Source organism: Heloderma suspectum, chromosome 4 (assembly GCF_057233095.1).
Source record: "Heloderma suspectum isolate Gila_16-S chromosome 4, 16-S_ref, whole genome shotgun sequence".
Taxonomy (NCBI): Eukaryota; Metazoa; Chordata; class Lepidosauria; order Squamata; family Helodermatidae; genus Heloderma; species Heloderma suspectum.
Window position 1 is genome coordinate 54,900,943 of NC_139461.1, and position 20,020 is coordinate 54,920,962.

Genomic DNA, 20,020 nt, shown 5'->3' on the forward strand with positions numbered 1-20,020 from the left:
GCAAAATAAGTGTACCAACTCAAAATCGTATTTCTCTTTCATTATTGATAACCAACAATAAATACCAACAGATCAAATCTACATTTATCTTTGGCAACATGATTGTGGAATACCTTTTGAAATACTTCTTTTTTTAAAGTAAACTACACTAGTACTATTATAGTTCCTCTGACTTATTTGATATGAAGAACAAACATGTTTTAAATAGAGAAAGTTATTCAGAAATTCCGTTTCACATCTCCTGCCCAAACCCACATCTCTTGCCCAAACAGGTAATCTATTTATATATGAAAAGTTAAATATTGTTTCCTTCATACCTGACTCACTAGTCTGATTGCACTGGGGCAAAAATTCTTTACACAGACAATTCCAACCCAACTGAAGTTAAAATGTTACTCTAATCAAACAGCAAGAAGTTCTCTCAGATAAACATTAGCTTCTAGAGAGTTGTTGTGATTAACAAGTCACTCCGGTTTGCATATCGACACTCTGGAATATTACCATGTATTAAATATATCAGCTGCAATTAGACATTGGAATATTTTTCTGTGTAGTCAGTTATTTTTTCCCTCTGGATATTTGTATCTTAACTGTCATTTTAAATACTATGTACAAAAATATTCCTCATTCCCAAGCTGCCAATGGTAGTTACTCATTCATCTTATAGTAAATAAAATAAATTCAGAAAGAACATTTTTCTTTGTTTGATTAATTGACCAATGACACTACCATACAGTTACTTTATTACATAGAACTGGCATTTTATTTCTGCACCACAAATAATATTATTTTTTAAAATATTATGTTATTTCAGATTATGTAGACAAATATATATCCATAACAAACACAAATCAATCTTCCATTGAAGAGTTATCCAAAGACTAAGCCAAACTAAAAATTCAACATTAATTAGCATTATACTTAATTTGATCAGGCCACCCCATAATTCTGTTTATACAACTCAGAATAACTCATTTCTAACTTGTTGATTTTTCTGATTCCAAAAACTGAATAGATTTATCACGTTGTCTTAACTAATACTTTTGGTGATATGTCCTCCTCAGAGCTTCTTACAATACAATATCTTATGCTTTAATATTCTGTGCTATATGCATTTATTCCATTCATCTAAAAATGGTACTTCTTGTCCCTTCTAATTTCTAACCACCAAAATATGAGGAGAGACGCAACATATTCACTACTATTTTTTTTTTTTTAAATGAATGGAATGAACTCCAACCTGGCAAGTAATAACTTTAGGATCCATTGGTAGCTTACTGTAATATTTTATATAATCAAGATATTATAAAGTTATTATCATGCATTTAGAAGTGCAAAGAAAAAGAGTGAAAGAAATGCAGTTTTCAAAACACACCTCAGTTGCACTATTCATAGTGAAACATTTGGCTAACCCTTTACAGTGTTAATTTCTTTTTCTTTCTTGCCTACTCAAACTCAGTTTTTCATCTCTGAGAAGATTCAAACTCACCACTCCCATTATACAAGACCTGCATTGTCTCAAATTCCAAACTAGTATAACTTGGATCTAAGACTTCAGTGTAGTTTGCCATATCCATGTCCAGAATTGGCTCTGAGATCTTCATTATTGAATGTGAACCTAAAAAATGACAGCTTTTCCAATGTAGAAGATGCAATCCGCTCTGTTTTTCTGTCAATCAGTGATTGATAATCCAAGTGTTAACTGTAACCATGTCACTTATATGTTGCAGTGGGAGGAGTTATAACATATATTCAACCTGCACTTTGGTTTGACTGCTTTGTAATTTGAAAGTGCTACCAACTAAAAGAATCTGATTTTTTTTAAAAGCAAAAGCAAAAATGAGTTATCCAACAACCTATCAACTCTTACAATGAAATTTTCTTCATTTCAATAGTAGAATTTAGGGCAGGAGAGGGGGAGTCACTTTGTCGCTTCTATGTTATTTCACAAATCCTTGATGATCTACTGCAAATCACCCAGAGATCTACAAGTACACAGTACTTGGTCTACACATTGTCTGGTCTACACAGTACAACCCGTCCACCACAAAAAGGGTTGAATCATGTGTTGAATATATGGGGCCTACTGGTGTGCAAGAATATAGGCACCTACATCCTTTCATACTAGAAGTTATATGCAAGACGAGGGAATGAATGCAAGGTCCAGGCTTGGTCCTGTACCCCCTACACAGGTACAATTATTTGCTGGAGAGCTGTGTCTAGCAGACCCAAGAGATGCAAAGGCGGTTTTAGCAGGCCTTATGAAATTAGTCGGTGTGCTTGTTTGTTGCAAGTCTACCCATTTCACACAAATGCACTACTTCATGAGGAAAAAACTAACTTCTTAGATACTCTGATCAGACCTCCTGCTTCACATTCTGTGAACATTTACCAACAGGCTACCACATACATAGATAATTGAAGTAATTCATTACTTGGCAGTGTACTGACTGTATCATATATGCTCCTTCAAGAGCTCTAAAACCTGGCTTGTTGCATCTCATTAATAGTTAACATGATATATTCTGAACTTTGTTCAAATGGAGAAAAGAGTCTCAGATATCTGAAGTTGTTGATCGAGCACAAAGTAGCCATCCAAAGTTTCCATAAATGCAACATTCAGGCATTCACATTTTCACTTGCCACCCTTGCCATGGTGACTGAGCCACTACCACTAATGAGTGTGACAAGCCGAGCCTTCTTTCCAGCCTTGAAGCTGCAGAGGTGTGCAGCAATCCCTGCCCCCTCTCTGGTTCCAACACTGGGAAGAAGTCTGGGAGTGATGTGGCTGCTGCATTGCTGAGGTGACTGGAATGCTACAACTGCTACTTGAATTTCAGTGGCAAATTCAGCAGCCATGGAGGCAGGGCTGTGGCTCATGATTTCCTGCTCCAGACAGGAAAGGGAGAAGGGATACTTTCTTGGTTGCTCCACACCTGAGGTGCACAGACCTACTCAGCCATATGGAAGCCAAATGGGCAAACTCCGTAGCTCCCTTTTGCATTGGAAAGGGAGGTGGGGTGTTCATTGGCTGCCATTTGGCTGAAGTAGGGATGTTAGAGAATTCCGCCATGGACTCCAGTGAGGCCAGATTCTTTAGAATCTGGCCCCCTGGAGTCCATGGCAGAACGGAGCAATCCCCCCTGCCACCCCACAAAATTGTCCCGGGACGAACCCTAACTGGTGTCAGCCATCTGGTCCGTCCATCCACTGCCCCTGGTCTGCAGCCACAAATGGCTGCCCCATTTGTAAATACATTTGCATTGTATTTACGTAGCCTATCACAGCTAACGCAGGGACGCAAATGGAGGCCACTATGGTGGCCGCCATTTGTGGCCGCAGCCCGGCAGCAGATGGAAGTCCGGCTGCAGGCAGGCCCGGCCGCAGAGTGGAGCCAGCTGGGGAGAATTCCGGGGGGAGGGACGGATTGCCTCCCCCCTCCGCGGATGCCCCAGACCGGAATGGGGTAAGTAATTCGTACACCCCTAGGCTGAAGCACTCAAAACAGCTCAACAGAGTGGCACCCAGATGGACAGCCCCCCTGTCTCTTTTTCCCATGGGAAAAGAAGAAGGGTTTTAGGAGGCCAACCCAGCAAGGGTTTATTTGTTTGTTTGTTTGTTTATTAAATTTATTACTCACTCATCTGGCTGGTCACCCAGCCACTCTGGGTGATGTACAGAGTATATAATAAAACAGTTTAAAATAATACAATTCTATAGTAAAAACATTTTCTAAAATACCCTAACCCACCCCCAAATGCCTGCCTGAACAACCATGTTTTTAATGCACGGCGGAAGTTCATTAAAGAGGAGGCATGATGGAGTTCCCTAGGGAGGGGGTTCCACAGAGTGGGGGCCACCACAGAAAAGGCCCTCTCCCTCGTCCACACCAGTCTAGCTGTCCTGGCTGATGGGACAGAGAGAAGGCCATCCGAGGCTGATCTTGTTAAGTGGCCTGTCTGGTGTTGCTGGAGGTGCTCCTTAAGATAGGCTGGGCTGGAACCATATAGGTTTTAAAGGTCAAAACCAACACCTTGAATTTTGCCTAGAAAACAACTGGTAACCAGTGCAACTCCTTCAGCACTGGAGTAATGTGATCTCGCCGGCAGGTGCCTTTAATCAGGCGAGCCGCCACGTTCTGTACCAGCTGCAGCTTCCGAACTGTCTTCAAGGGTAACCCCACGTAGAGCACATTGAAGTCTAAACGAGAGGTTGGGCAGGAGTAAATGATCACAATTTTCGTATTGGTGGCTAAAGCCACATATTACTGAAGATAGCAGTAGTCTATTCCTTTTGTTTTGGATTTCTCTATAAAATTAGGGGTATATATCAGATTCAGACAAATCCCAAATCAAGCTGATTTGGACTGATTCAGGATTCAACCAATGCAAAGCAAGCTTCCTCCAAATCCTTCCAAAGTGAATCTAGGTCCTTCTGAATCCTCATGGGCAATTCAGAGGCCAAGGTAGAAACAGACAGTGTCCTTGCAAAAATTCCCTAATTTTTCCCAAAACTTTCCATATAAGTAAGATGCCAGAGCAAGAAGAGGGGGTAGGGAGAGTTGGGGGTGTAGTTTTGTGACTGATGTGACTAGCATCACAGGAAATAATGTTTCCAGGTCTCTCCAACCACAGTGCTTTGGAGTAGGGATGAGGGATAAATTTGTTTAGTTCATAATTTAATGTTGTTGTTGTTGTTGTTGTTGTTCAGTCGTTCAGTCATGTCCGACTCTTCGTGACCCCATGGACCATAGCACGCCAGACCTTCCTGTCCTGCGCATTCTCCTGGAGCATGCTCAAGTTCATATTCATTGCATCGGTGATGCTATCTAGCCATCTCATCCTCTGCTGTCCCCTTCTCCTTTTGCCTTCAGTCTTTCCCAGCATCAGGGTCTTTTCCAGAGAGTTTTCTCTTCGCATTAGGTGGCCAAAATATTTGAGCTTCAGCTTCAGTATCTGTCCTTCCAATGAGCACTCAGGGTTGATTTCCTTTAGGATTGACTGATTGGACCTCCTTGCAGTCCAGGGGACTCGTAAGAGTCTTCTCCAGCACCACAGTTCGAAAGCATCAATTTTTCGGCGCTCAGCCTTCCTTATAGTCCAGCTCTCACAGCCATACATTACTACTGGGAAAACCATAGATTTGATTAGACAGACCTTTGTTGGCAAGGTGATGTCTCTGCTTCTTACTATGCTGTCTAGGTTTGCCATAGCTTTCCTCCCAAGGAGCAAGCGTCTTTTAATTTCATGGCTACAGTCACTGTCTGCGGTGATCTTGGAGCCCAAGAAAGTAAAATCTGTCACTGCTTCCATTTCTTCCCCTTCTATATGCCAGGAAGTGATGGGGCCAGATGCCATGATCTTAGTGTTTTTAATGTTGAGTTTCAAACCAGCTTTTGCACTCTCCTCTTTCACCCTCAACAAGAGGCTCTTTAGATCCTCTTCGCTTTCTGCCATTAGGGTGGTTTCGTCTGCATCTCGGAGGTTGTTGATAATTCTCCCAGCAATCTTAATTCCGACCTGTAATTCATCCAACCCGACATTTCTCATGATGTAATTTAATGTAAACTTCCTTAATTTTGCGCTTTCGACATAATACATGAACTGAAACACTTATCTTTCACTTCTCCAAAATTTGCAGTGGAGTTCTCCATTTTTTAAAAAAGTGTGTATTAGGGGAGAGTGCACAAAAAAATGCATATATTGATGAAAACAATATTCAAAATATATTATGACAATTACCTGTTACAATTACAACTGTATATATTATTCAAAATTGCAGGCAAAAATACATGTATTAGGAGAAATGTGCCCCCAAATACATACAAATGTTTATGCAAACTTTTTTTGAAAAAAATCTCAACATTCGCAATGAACTGCACTAAAGATTGGGAAAAGTCTCAAATTTGGGGATGAACTGAACATAGGATTGAAAAAAAAAGAGAGAGAAAACGAAAGAAAATGAAACTGACAGATTCATCCACCCCTACGTTGGGGGAGGGTCCTTGAAGTAATATATCAACTTGCTCTACTCTGTTCTGTGCTCTTTGCTAGTTCTCTCTCTTGCGTTGCCCTTATTTTCGCCATAGTCTACGTAAATCTTTACGTAGACTAGACGTGCCAAACTAAGGAACGCAAATGGTGGCACCCCATGGGTGCCACCATTTGCGTACGCGCTTTTTTTTTTTTTTCAAAGTCCCCCGTGATAGGCTACGTGACGATTTACGTAGCCTATCACGGCTGACTTTGGAAATCTAGCCGTGATAGGCTACGTAAATCGTTACGTAGCCTATCATGGGTGTTTTGTTTTTTTTTTACTTTACTTTTTTATTTTGCAATGGCGGTGGCGGCAGCTGCTCAGAAGACCGGCCGCCGCTGCCGCCCCCGCCCCCACCGAAACGCCACCGAAACACCGCCGGGACCCGCATCCGAGAGGGACATTCGCACAAGGTAAGTCCCATCCCGGGGGGGGAGGCTGGCGGAGACTTTCACCACCAATTTCGGGGGGCCGAATGCGTTGGCATTTGGCCTCCCAGAGATTCGTGGAGAAATTCTCCGCCATCCCTACTCTCTTCTGATCAGAGTTGTGGTGGCATTAAGGAGGTTTGGGGCTTGTATTTCATTCATACCAGTACCTCTCTTATCTAATCCTAAACCAGTTTCCTTCTTTATTCCAGCCACTCTTTCCTAAAACCCTTTCCTTTCCAATCCAGTCCTATCTTAAAATCCTTTTCTAAAATCCAATTCTTAATCCTTTTGAGATATTCTTGAAGTTATTTGTTTGAGTCTCTCTTAGGGATGGCAGAGAATTTCTCCCCGAATCTTCGGGAGGCCGAGCGCCGAGGCATTCGGCCCCCCGAAAGTGTTGGGGAAATTCTCTGCCGGCCCCCCACCCCCCCCGGGATGGGACTTACCGTGGCCGAATGTCCCTCTCGGCGGTGGGTCCCGGCAGCGGTTCGGCAGCGGTTCAGCAGGGGCGGGGGCAGCGGCCGGTCTCCCGACCAGCTGCCGCCGCCGCCATTGCAAAAAAAAAAAAGTGCGGTAAAAAAAACCAACACACACCCGTGATAGGCTACATAACGATTTACATAGCCTATCACGGCTAGATTTCCAAAGTCAGCCGTGATAGGCTACGTAAATCGTCACGTAGCCTATCACGGCTGACTTTGGAAAAAAAAAAGCGCGTACGCAAATGGCGGCGGCCCACGGGTGCCGCCATTTGCGTTCCTTATTTTGGCACATCTAGTCTACGTAAACATTTACGTAGACTACGGCGAAAATAAGGGGAACGCAAATACGGTTCCCCTTATTTTCGCCGTAGTCTACGTAAATGTTTACGTAGACTACACGTACCAAAATAAGGCACGCAAATGGCGGCACCCATGGGCCGCCGCCATTTGCGTACGCGCTTTTTTTTTTCCAAAGTCAGCCGTGATAGGCTACGTAACCATTTACGTAGCCTATCACGGCTGACTGCAGGGACGCAAACGGCGGCGGCTACGGCTGCCGCCATTTGCGTCCCGGCAGGAGAGGAGGTTTCGTGGCTGGAGAGATGGGGCGCCTCCCCCCCAGCCAGAATTTCAGGGGGGAGGGATGGGGCGCCTCCCCCCCGACCAGAATTTCAGGGGGGAGGAACGGGGCGCCTCCCCCCCGGCCAGAATTTTGGGGGAGGGACGGAGCACCTCCCCCCCCGCAAAGCCAGCTTTGGGATCAGGTAAGGGGCTTTCGTCCATCCCTACTGGTTACCAGTTGTTTTCCGGGCCAAATTCAAGGTGTTGGTTTTGACCTTTAAAACCCTATATGGTTCCAGCCCAGCCTATCTCCCGGAGCGCCTCCAGCAACACCAGATAAGCCGCTCAACAAGATCAGCCTCAGATGGCCTTCTCTCTGTCCCATCAGCCAGGACAGCTAAACTGGGGATGAGGGAGAAGGCCTTTTCTGTGGTGGCCCCCACTCTGTGGAACTCCCTCCCTAGGGAACTCTGCCATGCCCCCTCCTTAATGAGCTTCCGTCATGCATTAAAAACATGGTTGTTCAGGCAGGCATTTGGGGTGGGCTAGGGTATTTTTATAAATATGATCTTTTAATGTAGAATTTTATTGTTTTAAAACTGTTGTATTGTTGTACATCGCCCAGAGTTGCTGGGTGACTGGCCAGATGGGCGATTAAGAAATTTAATAAATAAATAAAAACACCCCTGCAAACCTGACATTTTGGAGCTTTCTTCCCTAGCGGCACCTTTATGATGCATGTTCTTTTCATACAAATTGCCTCCACCAAAAACAGGGAGGGGTAATCAAATTCTTAAAAAGGAAGAAGAAGAAGAAGAAGAAGAAGAAGAAGAAGAAGGAGGAGGAGGAGGAGGAGGAGGAGGAGGAGGAGGAGGAGGAGGAGGAGGAGGAGGAGGAGGAGGAGGAGGAGAAGAAGAAGAAGAAGAAGAAGAAGAAGAAGAAGGGATGTACGAAAGTCACTTACCTTTTCGAAGGGTGACATTCGCGGTGGGGGGGAGGCACTCCGTTCCTACCCCCGAAATTCTCTCCGGCTGGCTCTGCTCCGCGGAGATTCCGTGGAGCCACCGGCCGGGGCCGCCTGCAGCCGGACATCTGGCCACTGGGCAGCCTGCAGGGACACAAAGGGCGGCTGCCATAGCCGCTGCCATTTGTGTCCCTGTATTTTGCTGTGATAGGCTACATAAATACTTACGTAGCCTATCACGGCAAAAACAAACAAACACAGCGAATGCAAATGGTGGCAGATACGGTGGCAGCCATTTGCATTCCCTTTTTTTTTTTTTTTTTGCTGTGATAGGTTATGTAAATATTTACGTAGCCTATTACAGTGAAAAAAAAAGGGAACGCAAATGGCGGCTACTACGCCATTTGCACCCCTCTTTTGCCATAATAGCCTACGTAAATATTTACGTAGGCTATCACGGCAAAAAAAAAAGGAATGCAAATGGCAGCCGCTGTAGCCGCCATCATTTGCGTTCCATTTTTTTTGCCATGATAGGCTACGTAAATACTTACGCAGCCTATCACGGCTTCCGCAGGGATGCAAATGGAGTCCCTGCGTTAGCCATGATAGGAGAAGAAGACCTCCAAGCTATAAAGCAGGGGCTGGCAATCTTTTTGGATTTGAAGGACCGCTTTGGCCCCTGCAAAAGACATCAGGCAGAGCTGGTGTTGAGTGGGGCAGTGGTGGGTGGACCCAGGGCACATATATTCACACACACATTCCTCTCTCTCTCTCTCTCTCTCTCTCTCTCTCTCACACACACACACACACACACACACACTCATTTCCTCTCTCCCACCCCAGTGATGATGATTACAGTCACTGGGGTGGGAGGTTTTAATCTCACCTCCCCACCACCCAAGCAATCCTGATCAAGACTGCTATTTCCCTGCCTGCTGCTATTAGCGGTGAGGAAACAATTACGTTGATTAGGATTGCAGGGAGGGGCAGTCAGGCTAAAGCCTCCCCCCAGCTGTTGTTTACTCACTGCTAATAGTAGCAGGGAAATGGCTATCCTGACCAGAATCCAGAGAATACCCTTAGAGAAGCCGTGGTTTATATAAGGGGCCTTTCAATTTGGTCTTCATACAGCACCAGCATTTATTTCTAGAGAAAAGACACATTTTTCTAATCTGTAAAACTAAGTCTCAAAAAAGTAGATTATTTCATGCATTCCTCAGGACACCCCACTTTGTAAACTTTCACACAGCGATCGTGATAACTACAAACATCCTTGGAACACCATGAAGCAGAAGAGAGAAGACTTATTATGCTTACTAAGACTTCTACCAAGCTGTCAGGGTCACAACACTGAACTATTTCATGTCAAGAAGTGTCTGGAATGAGAATGTTGTTCTAGTATTGTTTTCTTGGTAGGTGCTGGGAGGGGGTGTTCTATGCTTCTCAAAACTTTTTTACCTTTGTTTTCCAAACAGCATTTTTAATATTTTCTTGAAATAAACTAGGAAAGCCAATCTCTACTTGAAAGGCTGCTGAGTAAAACCTTTTCAGTTGCTGGCCAAATGGGCAAGTGTCCCTCTGGGTTTCAGTATGAAAGCTGCATTTGGCTTGAAGCCCCTGAGAGCAGCAGCAAAACAGGAGAGATAAAATAAGCTTTCAGAAGATTTCTTTTCCATTATTATGATCTTTCAATAGTATTGGTCCAGATTTTTATTTTAAAAATAAAAGCTTCAGGGTCCCCAATTAAAAGTCATAACTAAGCTAAACTTCTCGTCATTCTTAGAGTGGCAGTGTGAGTGTAGCGGTACTAACATTTACTAATCTGTGGATCGCTTCACCTAGAACTTCACTCATTACCAGAACCAACCCAATCATTAGGCAGAGTGAGGCAGCTGCCTCAGATACCAGATTTCAGGTGCTGTGAAATAGAAGCAAGTTACTAATTATTTGATTTATTATTGTTGTATTTTAATTGCCAGAGTGGGTGAGAGGTACCTGTGGGATTTTCTGCCTCAGGTGCCAACATTACTTGTTGGGTTGCTGCTCCAGACAGCAAAACGCCTTAGGCCCACCTACTACTACAGGAGTAGCAAGATAAAAAATATGGCTTCAGAAAGTATACACTTGTCATCCACCCTGCTTTAAAACCATAGAAAAGAGTCCCGCATACATATCCCAGTAGCAAGGCATGGAGATGGTGCTAAACACATGATCCAGTCTGTGAGACAACCATGAAAGGAGGTGGGATCACTAGGAATAGAGAGGTGCACTGCATAACGATAACCGGAGATCAGTTCAGAGTTAACGTTACCCTTTACAAAAAAAGAACTAGAAGGTGGTTCTGCCAGTTCTGGTAACAATCCTGTGTTTCTTCTAACTTATAGTTCCACCCTTACAAGGGGGGTGGGGGGAAATGGCTGTTCAAGTCATTGTTTTGTACTTTAAAAGATTCTGAGCTCATTACCAGCTGATAAGAATGCTATCAGAAAGCATTCCTGTGTTATCTACAAGGCTCCTTCGTGTGCTAATTGTCCTGGTTTCTACTAGATTGAATCACTCTGATCATGATATAAAATAGAAAACAAGCTAATAAAAATCAAGGTTATTTCTATAAACATCTTCATGAAAAACCAAACAGAACAGCCACTGAGAATCCTTAGGTTTGCGTGTTGAGACTTGCACCTGAAACCGCTATCAAGCCAACCCGCTCTTCTTAAACGCCTACTCAAAAGATATTTGCTCCACATATTTTTTCCTAAACTGCCACATCCTCACCAAACCTCTATATCATTCATGAGCAGTTAACCCTCTCATCACTGACACTCCTTGCTATACTTCAGACCATTTGACACACTGGGACACAGGGACAGTCATCAGTCCAGGTGAACCTCCTGGCCTGTTTGTATGCCAACCAGGAGATCTGCAATCCCAGAAGCGAATGTGTAGGGGTTGCAGTCTGTATTCACTGGCCAAATATGTCAGGAAAACTTGTTTCCCCATGTGGCAGAGAACTCTGTGGCCAATCAAAAGATGTGTGTACCTGCATTACACAGTTGTGAAAACACATCTTTTGTAACATCCTGTGTTATGATTGCAGCATGTACAATACAAGCAAATGCTATAAAGGTAAAGGGCTGTTCACACAACACACTAACCCACACTCAGTGGTTGAGTGTGGGTTGTTGTTGAACCGTGGGTTGTCTGAACCGAGGACATTTTCCACAGGGTGGCTTGTTTACCATGCAATGTGGCTTGCTAATCACTTTGAACAACCCACCGACAAACCATGGGTTCTCAAGGTGGCTTCTTTGAGAAAAATAAGCCACACTGCATGGTTAACAAGCCACCCTATGGAAAATGTCCTGGGTTCAGATGGCACGCTAACCCATGGTTCAACAAACAACCCATGGTTCAACAACAACCCCCACTCAATCACTGAGTGTGGGTTAGCATGTTGTGCAAACCCAGTCAATCTATGGTGTAAACCTAAGTTAAAGGTAATGCAGTCTTTAAATCAGGTTTCCCCAACCTGGTGCCCTCCCAATGTGTTGGGCTACTGCTCCTATCATCCCCAACCAGCATGGCCATTGGTGATGCTGGTTGGGGATGATCCAACACATCTGGAAAACAGCAAGCTGGAGAAGGCTTTGAGCAGCCCTCCCCAACCTCCAGATGCTTTGGACTTCAATGACTGGTCGTACTGGCTGGAGCGTGGCCAATAGTCAGGAATCCCAGATGGTGTAGTCAACAACATCTGGAGGGAAACAGGCTAGGAAAGCCTATGTCTGATTATCCACCTACTCCGTCAGAACAGAAGGGACTTATACTCCTGTCTGGAATCCACTGGATCTTTGGAGAGCTCCATCCATAATTGCTTCTGTCCACCCTCCAAAAGCAGTTTCCTTACAAGCTGCCCCTAAAATTCAGAGACTTAGCAGCAGCCTCCAAAGCAGCGTGAGGAGCTATTGTGTGAAAAAGCAAGCTTGAAAAGTCTTTTATGTTAACTGTATTTTCACTGTATGCTGCATGTTGTACTCTGAATCTGAAAGCTTTAGCAGTCAAAAGGCGGAGAAAAAGAAGCACAGCCATTAAAGGCACAATCCTCTGCATGTTTAGACAGAAAAAAAAAGTCTTACAACTCCCAGCATTCCCCAGCCAGCCATGCTGGGAGATGTAGGGCTATTCTGTCCAAACATGCATAGGTGTGCACCCTGAGTCAGTTAAGGGTGCATTTCTATACACACTGACATGACTACGGATGTCTACTTACTTTTGAGTAGACATCAATAGGATTGTAGTGTTAGTGAGGTATTTTCATAGCACATTTACTCCAGCAAATAGTTATATTAGCTGTTATGAAATCTAGGTAAACTCTGTGTGGGAGAACCGACAATTCCGAGCCTGTTTCTTGAACATATATTCTCACAGCCACCCTGCTGCCACTGGGCATTCATAATCACCTTTACTGCCCAATTCTATGCACCTTTACCTGGAAGTTGGTCTTACTGTGCACCAAATTCATAATTAGACATGTCCCGGCTTTACATAAAAACTAGTGATTCTTTGCACTGTAAAGCATCCTTAATGTGTTGTTGTTGTTGTTGTTGTTGCAGTATTTTAGATTGTTCAAAGCATTTTACATACATTGCTATATTGTCACCCTTACAAAAAGCTTAAGGTATGTCTGCACTGTATTCACAAATTGCAGCTAAGGGGGTAGTGACTGAGAGCAGGGGCTTTGCCTGAGGCCACCTAATAAGCTTGAGGCAAAATCTAAACCGAGGACGTCTGGTTGCATAGCTCCGTCTTTTAGTCTCTACCTGCTCTCAGTCGTCTTTAGCACACAATCAAGGGGGAGTTTGTTTGTTTGTGTTTGTTTTTAATAATGATGTATGCTTGTTTAAATCCTCAGTTACCTTACTGATTACGATTAAGTCCAAAATCCACTTTGGCAATGAGAATATATATTTTCTATGTCAAATCTCTCGAGCAGCATACATCCACAGTGATCACCATCCATTCAGCTACATCCAGGAAATGCTACTGTACCATTTTCATGACAACATGACTGGCTCAACATCTGGACATATCTTAAGTTTTAATCAAGGTTAAATCAGTGGAGGCTGGTGGCTCTGAATTCGGTGGGGTTGTGAATCCATTCCGGGTTTCAGACAGCACCAGTCAGAAGTCTAAAGGAGCTATCCAAGGTGCTGCATCCTGTCCCCAAACTATGTTCATCACCTCAGATAGCTCCCTTAGAGTTCTGGCTGGTTCTGACTGAAACCCAGAATGGATCCACAGCCCCACCAAAATCAGAACCAGCAGCCTCCACTGGGTTAAACAGAAGCCTCCATGTGTCATTGGTCCCCCCATGATTAACACTGTGTGAAAAGGGAGAGGAGGGACACGCCTGCTGACCCCACCCTCGTGGCCTCTGACTCTCACATTGTCCATGCATAAGGGAAATCCCTGCAATGGGGAAACCTGCTGAATGCATGTAGCCTCTTCCCATAAGCTGGAACTTTACATGGGACTGGCCGAGGACACAATGGTGGGGCATGGACCGCAGACAAATCCCACTCTCTGAAGGGACCTAAAGTGTTTCTGCATCTCCTGACCTCAATGGTGCAGCACGGGCTGGACCTCGGGGCCAAAGTCTAGGCCCCTTAAACTCAGGGCGGCCTTCAACTGACCAGCCAGAGAGCAGAAGGTCATGGTGGCAGTAGCAAACAGGCCTAGTGGTAGCACCTTAGGCCAGTGCGGGTGTCCTGAGGCCCACCACTGCTGATGCTGCTTGCTGCAATATCCTTTCTTCTTGGTTTTATTTACACTTTTTATAGTCGGGGGTGGCAGGCCTGTCATGTACATGGTTACCAGTTTAAAATTCCCATAGATATTCATATTCTGTCATATCTTATTGAATATAGAAACACCATCTCTAGAGTCAACATGGTATAGTGGCGAAGACAAAGTGTGCTCAGAGCTGTAAAAATAGGACAGCTATCAGGAACCTGGCAGGCCGTGATAGATGACTGTTGCACTGTGTCTACCTTGGCCAATCATAACTTCTACAGCTCCGATGTGCTGTCTAGTCCTATGTTTGTTTATGCAGAAGTTAAGCTCTAGTGAGTTCAGTTGTAACTTACTCCCAAGTCAGTGTGCAGAGGCCTGCAGACTTCAAGCCAAACTAGACAAGATGGAGATCTGTAATCAGATCTCCTGTCTCTCTATGTTTTTGCAACAACAACAACAACAAAAACCAGCCACAGGGGACTTCAATTTGTATAGGGACCACAGCACTGGGAGACAGGGTTGAGATGGCCACATGTCCTGCTTTACAGAGGACAGTCCTCTGCTTGAAGGGCTGTCAGAAGACCATCCTCTGTTTGAAAGCATCCCCTATTTGAAGGCTGTCCAGTCTAGGTCCAGTTTAAAGCTAAAGATCCATAAGGAGGGAGAGAAGCAGGGGCCTAGAAGGTGTACCTGGACAGCGGACTGAGGAGGTAGGCACACCAGTCACCTGGTCATAGTCTTCCCCACTATGCTGAGTTGGACCATATTTCTATTTAAATTATAGTAATCATTTCCAGATTTGATATATATTAGCATTTTTTAAAGATTATTAAAAAAAATCTTTTGTCATGTTGTAAAAAAAAAAAAGATTATGCTGTTTTATTATTTTTATCTTTTTATCTTTTATTGTTTACCACTCTGGAATCTGTTTAGATGTGGAGCAGTATAAAAATGTTGTACATAATAAATAAATAAATAAATATTATTCTTTTTATCTTTTATTGTTTACCACTCTGGAATCTGTTTAGATGTGGAGCAGTATAAAAATGTTGTACATAATAAATCAATCAATCAATAAATATTATTATTATACACATCTGTGTCCTCTTTCTTGGCAATGCATAAGCAGCTATCCCAGACATGGGATAACCCTTTCTTGCCAGACTGTTTTCATGAGGAAAATCCACCGTCACTCTTAGTCATGTTAGGGAAAACCTACATGTCATAATGTACAAGCTAAACATTTTCAAAAGATGAAGAGAATATTTTTATTACATTTACATGCTAGCCTTCAAAAAGCTCAAGGTGGCAGACATGATTCTTCCCTTTCCTCCATTTTATCCTCACAACAGCCCTGTGAGGTAGTAAATGGCTCAAGGGAGGTAACCCTGTGAGCTTCATGACAGAGTGGGGATTTCAAGCTGCATCCCCTAGTTCTAACCACTATACCATACTGCCTCTAGAGATGGTATTTCTATGTTCAATAAGATACTATAGAAGTGAACACAAATTGTTTTTTTAAAAAAACAACAACTGTGCTTTAGTTTCTGTGATGTTTCGGTAATCAGGATGAGAAGAGGTACATATCTAGGGTATAGATTAGCAATCCTCAATTGGAGATTTGCTGAGTTATAGTTAAATAGCATGTGACCGGTGCAGTTAGTTAAATATTGATTAAACCAAGTTACTTATTCTTTTCCAATCGGAAAAAAAAAACCTTCATAAATGATAGAAGGGGAGGAAAGAGGAGAGAGTTCAAATGTAAGATGCAGTTGGGTTTTTTATAGGATTAAAAAAACCCTCCCTGTTCAAGAAAAGCTAGGCAATTAGTAGTTAGTTAATAACCTTTCATGAAAAACATAGGCTCATGTTTGATCATAAACATTTTATGTATTAGATAAGTTTTACACACACTTTATCCTCATTTGCCTTGAGAAACACACAAGTCCAAAATATAATTTCACAAAGTGAGACATGGCTCTCTGTCTTCCATGGTGAATTACCTTGTTTTTGTTTTCTTTTTTTGCTCTGAAAGGGAAGGGAGAGAGCTTGAAACTCCATATTAGAGTTGAAGCTCCAGAAATTCTGTTATAGAATTTATAAATCTATTCTCATTGCATTCCCTCGACCTTAACCTAGAGCCAGTTCACACGTGGCAGCGGTCCCTCCCTGATTGCTTCACAGCCAATAATAGAACACTGTCAAAATATCTCCATTCTGAATTTTTCGTACTGCTTTGTTGCCAGACAATCAGGTTCCTCTGACTGGAGTTTGCTACTGAAATGTTCCCACATCGTCCCGTCTTTCAAAATGTCCATTTGCAGTACAAAATCCCCCTGCATTTTTCCTAGGTTGCGCTTCTGTTCTAATGATATTGTGGTTTCCAAACAGTTGAAGTGCAGTTGCATTTTTAAATGCAGTGTGGCTTGTTCACACATGATTTTTTCCCCCAAGCTGTCACCTAGCACGAAAAAAAAAGGGTTTCTGGTTATGCATACGCTGTGCACATAGGGCCACCTCTTGATACTGACAGCACTTCCATATGAGCACAGCCGGACTATTAATCCAGTGGCCGAAGCTACTCATGTGAAGTGACCATGTGGGCATCACCATCATATGGGAACCAACCCTAGATTAAGATTGGGGGAATATCATGCAACCCAGCCGGTATAGTTACAGTTTTATTGCTGACCAGTGACTAATTTATTGTATTTTTATTGTTAGATTTTATTGTTATATTATTTTTTTAACTGCTTTGATAGTTCACTGCAAAGTAGCGTATAAACCTGTGTGATTCTCCATTATCCAAACCATCAAGGAGAGAGTGCAGTCCGTATTCCTAGCTTTGCATTGTCTTTTGTATCCCTATTAGGGATGTTAGAGAATTCTGTCACGGATCCCAGGGGGGCCGAATTCCAGTGAATTCGGCCCCCCAGAATCTGTGGCGGAACAGAACCCGCCCCACCACCCCGCGAAAGCCCCCCGGAACGGAGCCTACCTGGCTGCGGCTCCAGCTGCAGCTTCAGCTCTGGCAGCGGCTCCAGCAGCAGCGGTTCCGGCTGCTGCTGGGCTGCTGCAGATGCAAATGGCATCCTGAGTAGGGGACGCCATTTGCATCCCTATGGTAGCCCGTGATAGGCTACGTAAATATTTACGTAAATGGCTAAAGCAGGGACTCAAATGGCATCCCCTATGCCATTTGCGTTCCCATTTTCTCCGTGATAGGCTACGTAAATATTTATGTAGCCTATGACAGCTAAAGCGGGAACGCAAATGACATAGGGGACGCCATTTGCATTCCCGCTTTAGCCGTGATAGGCTACGTAAATATTTAAGTAGCCTATCACGGGCTACCATAGGGACACAAATGGCGTCCCCTACTCAGGACGCCATTTGCATCCGCAGCAGCCCGGCAGCGGCTGGAGGCCCTACTGCGGGTTGGCCCGGCCGGTGGCTCCATGGCCTGGCCACGGAGCAGAACTGGCCGGGCGGGATTCTGGGGGGAGGAATGGATTGCCTCCCCCCCCCATCGAGGATTTCAGGGGGAGGTATGGAGCGCCTCCTCCCCACCACAGATGTCCCTGGACAAAACCAGATAAGTGTTTCGTACATCCCTAATCCCTATAGGTCTAAGCCTGAGAATTTCTAGTCCAAAGCACAACCAATTTATCCACAGCAGAGGAAAAAACACACACCAATCACTCATACAAGATAGAAAGGAAGTGAGCCATGCCGCTTTGCCTTTGGTGGAATTCTCTTTGCAGAAAGGCCCACCCAGACCCAACACTGTTATACTTCTGAGTAACAGGCTTCTATAGTCCCAAGCTTCTTCATGTATTCTTCATGTATTATCTTGTTTTAGTAAGCCACCCTGGAAACTTCCATTACTTCCATTACTATAAAGCAGACTTCAGTTAAATGTTAGGCAAGGGGGACCCCTATTAACAGGCAGATCTGCTGGACAAGTTGCTACGGGTGGTGGTGCAATCCTGATCTCCAGAGGTTTTCCCAGGTGATGCCAGCAAGCATCTGTTAGAAGAGGTTTCAGTGCACGTGTTCCCTAGCGCAAATCCTTGGAATCAGTGACTTCTGGGATTCCTTCCAACCTTATCCTCCAATGATTTCACTATCATGTATGCAGACTTCTTTTCTTTTTTTTACTTTGATATTTACCTTTGAAAATGTAGGGACCTCTACCAAAAGGGCAACTCAAGATTCAGAAGAAGTTATCAACTCTTACATTCAAAGAAAATCCGTCAGACATTTCTAGTAAAACGTGAACTCTTTGTACATTAAAAATGAAAAGCCATGCTTTGAAAACGTATTTGTAGTTTGTTGTGAGACTACCCCTTGGTGGCAATTCCTTTAACTATTTATAGAGAGGAGGGCATCTCTAATAACTTATTGCTCCCTTTACATTCCTGTGGTTCAAAGAACCAGTTTGCACTTGCTTCATAATCAGAAGAAAGCTATGCCAGTTGGGAAATGTGTCCTACATTAAAATTTTCGGTGACAAAACTCCCCCCACCCCAAGTTTAAAGTATTGTTTGGTTTAAATGCTACCGAGGCGGGGGGGGGGGGATAAAATAAATTCTAGACATGAGCTCCAATAAAGATTTATCTTAAATTTGTCTTGTAATATGAAATATAACCACCATGTTCTAACATACACAGAGCAACAAAAATATGGTGGTTCTCAAATATGATGGATTGTTACAAAGTTAGGAGGCAAATGTGTTCCCATCTTCTTTTTGGAGGCTTTGCTTGGTGTTTGCTTCCATATGGCGAAACATAGCTAGGTTATCCTGACTTCTTTTACTTCATGCCTGCACCATTTTTGGCCCACCAAGCTGAACAGAACCCACTAGTTAGCCAGCCACCAGTTTAGCAGCTCCCCTGGGGTTTGCAACCCCAAACAGCCAAGGTCTAAAGAAAAAAAAAAAGATTATCCAAAAATTTGTGCCATCAGCCCATTTCCTCTTGCTATGAGGAAAAATAGTTTTATGTCCTGAAATAGAATCTGCAAAGGCTTATAAAAGGGAAGAAGAGACCAAAGCTTTCTTCTTTATTGCCACACCACAGGTGACTGCAGAACACACACACACACACACTTTTCAAAATATTGTAATTAAGGATGTCAGAGAATTCTGCCATGGACTCAAGTGAGGCCAGATTCTTAAGAATCTGGCCCCCCGGAATCCGTGGCGGAACGGCCTCCCTCCCCCGCCACCCCGCAGAATCCCCCTGGGATAGAGCATACCTGGCGGCCGTTCTGGTGGCTCCAGAGGTGGTGGCTCTGGCGGCGGCAGCTCCGGTGGCTCCGGCTGGTCTCCCAGCTGCTGCCTTCATAGTGGCCGCCATTTGTGTGGCTGCCTTTCTTCATGACAGGGTATGTAAATACTTACATAGCCTATCACGGCAAAGATCAGGGGTGCAAATGGCGGCCTCTACACCATTTGTGCCCCTGCTCTTTTCCGTAATAGGCTACGTACGTATTTACATAGCCTATCACAGCTTGGCAGCCACGCAAATGGCATAGCAGCCGCCATTTGCGTGGCTGCCTTTTGTCATGATAGGCTACATAAATACTTACGTAGCCTATCACGGCTTGGCAGCCACGCAAATGGTCGCCGGCATAGCGGCCGCCATTTGCGGCCGCAGCAGCCCGGCAGCAGCCGAGTCGCCACGGAGCGGAGCCAGCTGGGCAGGATTCTGGAGGGAGGGACAGAGTGCCTCCCCCACACCGCAGATGC

At 44.1% G+C, this 20,020-nt stretch overlaps 1 protein-coding gene across 3 annotated transcripts in view; it reads right to left on the reverse strand.

Annotated features, from left to right (window-relative positions):
• Positions 1–20,020, reverse strand: part of HNF4G (hepatocyte nuclear factor 4 gamma) — an 85,309-nt gene that overhangs the window by 27,702 nt on the left and 37,587 nt on the right. Inside the window, exon 1 of one of the 3 annotated variants that reach the window (XM_084848034.1) lies at positions 1,490–1,693. The exons of 1 other annotated variant lie outside the window; for it this stretch is intronic. In XM_084848034.1, the coding sequence (XP_084704160.1) occupies positions 1,490–1,604 (115 nt within the window). In that variant the 5' untranslated portion in view covers positions 1,605–1,693. Of the gene's footprint in view, positions 1–317; positions 336–1,489; positions 1,694–20,020 lie in introns of those variants that run through there. One more of the 3 variants, XM_084848035.1, reaches the window with a different exon arrangement.